The sequence below is a fragment of the Hippocampus bargibanti genome, linkage group LG09 (genome assembly GCF_051943395.1).
Source record: "Hippocampus bargibanti isolate YZ-2025 linkage group LG09, ASM5194339v1, whole genome shotgun sequence".
In the NCBI taxonomy this organism is placed as follows: Eukaryota; Metazoa; Chordata; class Actinopteri; order Syngnathiformes; family Syngnathidae; genus Hippocampus; species Hippocampus bargibanti.
Window position 1 is genome coordinate 3,472,291 of NC_142742.1, and position 9,617 is coordinate 3,481,907.

At 37.9% G+C, this 9,617-nt stretch overlaps 1 protein-coding gene across 5 annotated transcripts in view; it reads right to left on the minus strand.

Annotated features, from left to right (window-relative positions):
• Window positions 1–8,789, minus strand: part of numb (NUMB endocytic adaptor protein) — a 30,881-nt gene extending 22,092 nt beyond the window's left edge. For 3 of the 5 annotated variants that reach the window (XM_089003807.1, XM_089003808.1, XM_089003804.1), the window contains exon 1: window positions 2,362–2,521. In XM_089003807.1, the coding sequence (XP_088859933.1) occupies window positions 2,362–2,383 (22 nt within the window). In that variant the 5' untranslated portion in view covers window positions 2,384–2,521. Of the gene's footprint in view, window positions 1–2,361; window positions 2,522–8,613 lie in introns of those variants that run through there. The other 2 variants (XM_089003805.1, XM_089003806.1) reach the window with 2 other exon arrangements.
• Window positions 8,790–9,617: the final 828 nt, after the last annotated feature.

The window sequence follows — 9,617 nt, forward strand, 5'->3', positions numbered from 1 at the left end:
TGTGAGTGGGCACGCACAGCACAGAAGCGGCTATGCTCCGTTAGCGTAGCATTGACCCCTTCCAAAAGCCGAACCCACCGTTACACATTGACCAGGCCCGTGTGGCAACGTGCAAGTTAATATGTGATCTATTCAATCCACACGGATATGAACACTTTTTATAGTAGTCCCCCCCCCCCCCCTCCAGAACATGACAAGAGGTTTTTACAATCCACGGTGGCTCGCTAACTTGCGCGTTATGCTATAAAACGGCTAAGTAACTCATCAGTGCATCACTGATAGGTGACACGTTCCGCATGTGAATTGGTGAGCTGGGAGTGAGACTGACGTAACGCTCAAGCGAATGAAAACTATAAACAAATGAATAAATAAATAAATGCATGTAAAATCGAAAAAAATATTTTTGTTTGCAGAGCATAACAAAACTGAAAGTGACTTTTTTTTAATAATAGGAATGAAACAAAAAGTAGACCTTATATTTATTACTGTATATATAACATACAGTGATACCTCAGCTTACGAACATAATTGGTTCCCAGTAAGTGTGTGTAAGGCGAAAAGTTAGTCTTCCAAACATTTATTTCCCATAAGAAACCATTAAAATGAAAATAATCCGTTCCCAGGTCCCCATAAAACATAATTTTCTACTAAATACGCCTTAAAACTACACAAAATATACCTTATTTCATGTATAAAAAATGTGCTATTGTATTGTAATTAAAGAAATAAACCGTACTTTATAATAAAGTTGTTTTATTTACCTTTGTGATGGTCGATGTAGTTGCCTCCAGAATGAACTGAAACTATGAATATTTGTCGCAAAAAAATGTCATTTGTTTTCATCTTTGTCAATATGTCGGGTTTCTTTCTCATTTTTTTTGTCACAACTCAATTCATATTTAAAAAAAAAACAAAAACTATTTAAAAAAGTTAACTAATGTGACAAACTACGGGAGTGACAAACTGACAAACTAGCTAATCGGATGTAGAAACAAATAGAAATAAACTAAAACACAAAAACTAAATTCCACATAGTGAAAAATTCTAAACTATTCCAATCCTGTCCTGAATATAAAGTACCTTAATATCATTGCCAACTAACTATGTAAAGCCAAAGGTTATCAGGCGCAATTGCAAGTTGTTGAGCACAGATTTGTTAGCTCGCAAGTTAGCTAGCCATCCCACCAACCTTGAATAAGCTAGCTAGCTTTACACAATTTTTCAGCCATGATATTAAGATACTTTATATTCCGGACAGGATCGCTTTACACAATTTTTCAGCCATGATATTAAGGTACTTTATATTGAGGAATAGATTGAAATAGTTTAGAATTTTTCAAGCTAGCTAGCTTGCGAGCTAACAAAACTGGGTTCGACAACTTGCAATTGCGCCAGATAACCTTTTGGCTTTACACAATTTTTCAGCCATGATATTAAGGTATTTTATATTCAGGACAGGATCGAAATACAGTAAAGTCTCGTTATATCGATATCGGTTATATCGATAGTACCGCTTATTACGATACTATTTCTATGAACGCAAGGAGAAAATTACATGCGCGCAGGGTCGGATATATCGATAGTCCCGGTTATATCGATATTTTTCGGACTCCCGAGAATATCGATATAACGAGACTTTACTGTAGTTTAGAATTTTACAAGCTAGCTAGCTTGCGAGCTAACAAAACTGGGCTCGACAACTTGCAATTGCGCCAGATAACCTATTGGCTTTACACAATTTTTCAGCCATGATATTAAGATACAGTAAAGTCTCGTTATATCGATATCGGATATATCGATAGTCCCGGTTATATCGATACTATTTCTATGCACGCACTGAGAAAATTACATGCAAACAGGGTCGGATATATCGATAGTCCCGGTTATATCGATATTTTTTCGGACTCCCTTGAATATCGATATAACGTGACTTTACTATACTTTATATTCAGGACAGGATCGAAATACAGTAAAGTCTCGTTATATCGATATCGGATATATCGATAGTCCCGGTTATATCGATACTATTTCTATGCACGCACTGAGAAAATTACATGCAAACAGGGTCGGATATATCGATAGTCCCGGTTATATCGATATTTTTTCGGACTCCCTTGAATATCGATATAACGAGACTTTACTGTATTTTCAATCATGTGGGAGCGTGAGAAACGTGAGAGGAAAAAGCGTGAGAGCTGAGAGAAAAGCTTGAACTTCCTTGATTTTTAAACTCGCTGTGATTTATTCAACCATTCACCGCGACGCTTGCTAATTCAAAAACTATCGACAACATTTTTGTTATTGGTTATTGTAGTTCCCGGATGTTTGTTTTGTGTGCTTTAAAATTTTGTTGAAACTTACTTTTTTCGATTAGTCCAAACATAATGTGGCTCTAGATTATAGATCTGTGGTTAAAAAAAAAAATCCAGTTGTAGCAAATTCCTGTCTTTTGTGGTATCGGTGTAAAAAAAGGCAAACGCTGACTAACGCTCTTCTGCTTCAGCTGTGATCAAGCGATTTGTGCGGAAGAGGCGACGGTTGTCAAAGGCGGAGATGATAAGGCGGAAAAAACAAGGCCTTGCTTGCGTGCGCGTCGCATTATCTGTCAAAGCGGCGGGAGCGGTGAGAGGACGGTCGAACAGGAAATACACGCTGAGTGAACATACTTGCACCATGTCGCTAACCTGGCAAGAAGTCACGACTAGCGCCGGGTGTGAACTCGCCAAATGATGCCATCTTGAAACCAAAAAAATGGTCGCATTTTTTTTTCCCTCCATTTTTATTTTTTTTAAGAGTGGAACGAAGTGCAGCTGTTACGCCATTTGTGTATGTCAGGAATGCCGTTCACGTACTCATCCCAACCGGGCTATTTGTCAAGAGGTGGGACGTCTGTGGAATTTAAAGGACAACCGACGTCTCCGGACAAGTTGTGTCCATAATTTGTAAAATGGCTTCAAATGACTTCGACTGAGCGTATTTTAATAAGATTCCACCGCATATAGCTATATTTTACATTTTAAGACTCGCGCTGAATATTCAGGAAGTCTTTTTAGTGACGAGTCCGTACGTGACATCACAAAAGGAATGGGACAGGGGTAAAAATGCGAGGAATGGGACAGGTCAGAGGTGAAAATCAAGGCAAGAATGAAACCGCCCAAAATTATTTTGAAATAAATATGGCCTGTACAATGTGCATTATTAATATGTTTGTTTTTATTTATTTTATTTTTCATTATTATTGATTGTTGACTATTGACCGTTGACTATTTATTATTGACCATTGACTATTTATTATTGATTATTTATTATTGACTATTTATTATTGACTATTTATTATTGACCATTGACTATTTATTATTGATTATTTATTATTGACTATTTATTATTGACCATTGACTATTTATTATTGACTATTTATTATTGACCATTGACTATTTATTATTGATTATTTATTATTGACTATTTATTATTGACCATTGACTATTTATTATTCACCATTGACTATTTCATTATTGACTATTTATTATTGACTATTGACTATTTATTATTGATTATTTATTATTGACTATTTATTATTGACCATTGACTATTTATTATTCACCATTGACTATTTATTATTGACTATTTATTGACTATTTATTATTGACCATTGACTATTTATTATTGACCATTGACTATTTATTATTGATTATTTATTATTGACTATTTATTAGTGACTATTTATTATTGACCATTGACTATTTATTATTCACCATTGACTATTTATTATTGACCATTGACTATTTATTATTGATTATTTATTATTGACCATTGACTATTTATTATTCACCATTGACTATTTATTATTGACTATTTATTATTGACTATTTATTATTGACCATTGACTACTCATTATTGACCATTGACTATTTATTATTGACTATTTATTATTGACTATTTATTATTGACCATTGACTATTTATTATTCACCATTGACTATTTATTATTGACCATTGACTATTTATTATTGATTATTTATTATTGACTATGTATTATTGATTATTTATTATTGACTATTTGTTATTGACCATTGACTATTTATTATTCACCATTGACTATTTATTATTGACTATTTATTATTGACCATTGACTATTATTGACCATTGACTATTTATTATTGACTATTTATTATTGACCATTGACTATTTATTATTCACCATTGACTATTTATTATTGACTATTTATTTTTGACTATTGACTATTCTCTATAGACGATTGATTTTTGATTATTTATTATTGATCATTATTTTTAAGCATTATAAAAATTATCCTGTGACTGTAAAGTGACCTCGAGAGTATTGAAAGGCGCTTATAAAGGAAATGTATTATTATTATCAACAGTTTGGAAAAGCACCAGGACGGCACAATCTGTCAAGGCACCTTTGAACCACTCCGGTCCACCCCGGCCCGCCAATTAATGAGGAATTACCGTAGGAAGGGGACGGGTCGAAGACCGCCAGGCACCGACCCCGGTCATCAACACGCCTCGCCGAGCAAAAAAGCCACCGAAAGCGGCTAAATGGACAGTGTGTGTGGGGGGGGGGGGGGGGGGGGGGGGGGGGGGGGGGGACAGCGAGGCCATTGTTCCACATTCTGGTGGGCCAGAAGGGCCTCTTCTTTGCTCTGCTGGAATGCAAAGTACCTGCTCGGCGGCGTCGTGGCACACGGGTCTCGTTTTTCTCGCCGGTAAGCTCGCTGGGGGGTTATGGGGGGGGGTGGGTACTTCAGTTTGGGATTTACAGTATTAATAATATATACAATAATACAACAATAATAATGCATTTAATTTCTAAGCGCATTTCAAAACTCTCAAGGACGCTTTACGGTCACTGGATTTTTTTCCGCGGGTGAGCAGCGGCAGCCATTCGCGGCAGCGTTCGCTCTGTAACAGCAATAAAGTTCTGAAAGGAAGAGGAAAGGAAAGAAAGAAGTAGAAAAACAAAATACAGCAGCTGCTGGAAAGGCAGCCACTCTTGCGGCGCCATCTCCAATGAATGATGTATTTTAAAACCGTTTCCATATATAAGGCGCACCTTCAAGGTATGAAAAATATTTTCTAAATATTATATATAAACATATACAAGTTCCCAAATATAACGCACACCACATCAGTTGCTCGCTATTTGCTATCGATTAGCTCTGGCTGGCTAGCGATCTATCTGACTGGCAAGCTAGCTATCTATTCCTGATCTAGCTGGCTGGCTATCTAGCGAGGTATCGATTAGCTAGCCAGCTAGCTTTCTATCTATTTGAGTTACTTCCGGGTTGAGTGACCGTGTGGTTTCCGCTGCTCACCCGCAGAAATAAACTTATCCTGTGACTGTTAAGTAACATTGAGAGTTTTGAAAGGCGCTTAGAAATGAAATGTATTATTATTTATTATTATACGGCGCTTCAGGAGAAGCTGGGGTTACGCAATACTTCTTCTACAGGGAAAATGGAGTGGTGGTGACTGACAGTAGTTATGGCTCAATATAAATTCACATATAAGGCGCGGGATCATATTTTGAAGAAAATCAAGGATTTTGGGGGCGCCTTATACACCGGAAAATACGGTATAAATCTTCCCCGGCATGAAAATGACACCACTTTTCATAAACTATCTTCACCTCGGTTTGGTAATGTCACTCGAAGGTATATTATGTCGTTTGGTTCGCAGGGAACAAGTGTCAGGGTAACCCGGACACTTGGAGGGTGGGAAAAAAAACAACTGAAGGCAAGGGCGGGGTTGGGCAGCGATTAAGCACCTAATTAAACAGCCATTTGCCTAATGAACCGGACGTCCCTTGCCAGATGACGTCGAGGCGGCCATCTTGACGAAGCAACTCGTCTTAATTACAGATTGGCGGGTGTAAATAATGAATGAGGGGGATGGCGGGACTCAGGTAACGTTCAATGTAGGCCCGGGGACAAAAAGAAATGCCTGAGCCTCTTCCTACACACACACACATTCCTTTTTTCCATGGTTTTGTGAGGTCCGGATAACTCCAGATAAGGAGTGAGGACCACCGTTGCTAATACGTTTAGAGAAGAACTAGTGTTACATTTGAACACTAAATGTCACCCCATTTCCCACTTCAACTTCTTAAAAATAAAGACATAAAAAGTGGACATGAAACTGAAATAACAGCAGGAGTGAGGTTTCTGAATTGGTACATTCAAAGTCCTCAACCCTATAGTGAATTTGGTTAAAATACAGTGAGACCTCAGCTTACAAACACCTTATCTTACAAACTTTTCGTCTTGCACACTTCAAATTTCTGAAAATTAAACCTTATAATAAGCACTATTTTCATAATACACCCTCACCACGGCTGGCGGAGTGATCTTCGGCGGAAGCACACGACCGAACAGCACCAGAGGTTAAGTTACCAACAGTCCTTATGGAAGGTGACTCTCCTTCCATAAGCAATCAACAACCATCAAAAAGGTAAATAAAACTTTATTTCACAGCACAGTTTATTTCTTTAATTACAGTCCTCATGTAATGCACCTCTCTTTCCAAACAGCAATTCCCTTTGACCTTCGACCTCCAACGCCATTCCATCAAGCCATAAATGACCATCACAAATGTAAATAAAGTGACTTTATGATACAATGCAGTGTATTTCTATCATTACAATACAATAGCACATGTATTATACATAGAATGAGGTATGTTGTGTGTAGTTTTAAGGTTTATTTAGTTGAAAAGTATATTGTATGGAAACCCGGGAACGGATTATTGCCATTTTAATGGTTTCCTATGGGAAAATTCATTTTGAGATACACACTTTTCGCCTTATACACTCTGTCTGGGAACCAATTAAGTTCGTAAGTTGGGGTCTCACTGTATCATTATACTTTTTGTGGCATGAACATTTTCCTCTCATTAACCACGCACACACACATAAACACACACGGTGAGTAAAAAGTGTGTATATCCAAGTGAAATGAAAATACACACCAAAAAAATCATTTTGGGTGAATTTGTGAGGACTTATGTGAAACTTTAACAGATGCATATAAAGACCCTTGACAAGCCTTTAGAATGAAAAACTTGGGAAGACTGGCCAAAAGGTCCTCACTTGTCGAAAATGTCCTCGCTACGTATGGTATAAAATGTTCGTGGTCCTCACAAGATTAGTCATACAAACACACACACAGACACACATCTCACAGATTTAACAGGCAGCGACATAAGAGGAGCTCAAAGTCCCTTGGACCTAATTAGAAGCTAAAGATAAAAACCCCAAATGGATGGATTTTCTTTTGCTGGGGAGTAACAGGAGCAGTGCCCACGTTTATACAAAATGTTGCAATTTGTCGTGTAATTGCACAGTTACTACAGTAGATGGCAATGGTTCTCTAAATGATTTATTTTTTGCAATTTTAGGCAAATTTTCTCTGTGAAATTAAACTAAATTACATTTTAATCATAACAATAATAATACATTTCATTTATAAGCGCTTTTCAAAACTCAAGGACACTTTACAGGCACAGGATATTTTTTCTGCGGGTAGGCAGCGGCAGCCACATGTGCCATTTTGTAGGTTTATCTCTATTTATTGTTTGTTTTGTTCAATGTTAGGTAGAGGTGTATGTACAACATTTTATTGATGAATGGCTGGATTTTATTTTGGTGGGAGTAACAGGAAAAAATAGGCAGCAGTACCCATATTTAGACAAAATATTGCAATTCATTTTTCTCCAATTTTCTCCTCTGTGAAATTAAACTGAATTAAATTTTGTAGGTTCATCTGTATTTATTGTTTTTGTTCAATGTTAGGTAGAAGTGTATTTATAACAATTTAATGAGCTGGATTTTATTTTGGTGGGGAGTAAGAGGGGGGAAAAATCAGGAAGCATCGGCCACGTTTATACAAAATATTGCAATTTGTGGTGCAATTGCACAGTCACTACAGTAGGTGGCAATGGTGCTCTAAATGATTTTTATTTTTTTTTGCCATTTTCGGCAAATTTTCTCTGTGAAATTAAACTAAATTACATTTTGTAGGTTCATCTGTATTTATTGTGTTTTGTTTAACGTTATGCAGATCTTTATAACAATTTATTGACGAATGAATGGCTTTTATTTTGGTGGGGAGTAACAAGGAAAAAAATAGGAAGCAGTGCCAACATTTATACAAAATTGCAATTTGTTCATGTATAAACACACACACATTCATACTGACACACACTCAAACGTAAACATTTTTTGCGTGCACGGCGAGTAACGACGTCACACAACCCGGAAATCAGGTGACAACCGAAGCGTTTATGTCCCATTAAAAGCTCACCTCGTCCAGGTAGATTACTTGAAATAACCGCATAAACATATCACCCCCGTTCTATCACCGTTTAAATGGACATTTTACAAAGCAAAATCATTTGGACTTGCATATGGACTTAGCGCGAGTTTGTTCCACGGACTGTTTTTTTTAAAGGGAACTGAGTGGCGTTGAAATGAAGGATTGGAATGGAGCTAACGTAGCCACATCCGCAAACGCACACTTAGCACGACGTGCTAGCGAGCTAATTGAAGAAACAGGGACAGCGAGAAAGGAGAAACGTATGAATACAGCGCGCCTTACCTGTAACCACCAGGCCGAGCCAGTCGGTACGCCGTCACGAATTCCGCCCCCTCCCCGCCACTAAGGCGCGTGCGTCGGCCCCCTCAGAGGAAAAAAAAAATAATTCAAATTCCACAGAAAGCACTGCGAAAGACTCACGCAGCCCAATCGCTTCGGCCACCGCCGCTGAATGGCTGCGAGCAAACGGCGCAACCAAACTTCATCCTTAGCAACGGACCGCCCATTCGCATTTCCATTGGTTGAAGCCAGAGTTTCTGGGATGATGAGCAGGTGAGGAAGCAAACCTGGAACAGACCGTGACGTTCCCTTAAAACCAGCGCGCACACGTGAATGGAATGATATAACGCCCCCTGGTGTGTTTGACGCGTAACTTCATCACCGCGCATGGCGCAGTCATGGCAATGAACCAAAACAGAGAATGGCGGTGAGGAGAGATAAAGACGATGGCAAAATGTAATTATTATTTTTTGTATTTACATTGTATTCATAAACGCCTTTCAAAACTCTCAAGGACACTTTAAAGTCACAGGATAAGAATGAATATAATTATGGACATTATTGTTATTAGCTAACTAGCTAGCTTTCTATCTATTTGAGTTACTTCCGGGTTGAGTGAACGCTGGTGCGTGTGGCTGCCGCTGCTCAACCGCAGAAAAACTGATCCTGTGACTGTAAAGTGACCTTGAGAGTGTTGAAAGGCGCTTAGAAATGTAATGGATTATTATTAGCTATCTGGATGGCTAGCTAGATAATGAAATGTATTATTATTATTAGCTACCTATTAGCTCGCTGCTAGCTTTCTATCTATTTGAGTGACTTCCGTGTTGAGTGAACGCTGGCACGTGTAGCTGCCGCTGCTCACCCGCAGAAAAATTGATCCTGTGACTGTAAAGTGACCTTGAATTTAGAAAAGGCGCTCAGATATGAAATGTATTATTATTATCATTCAATGAAGCAATATGAAGCAAACAACGTCTTCATAACAAATTACATAACATTTACAC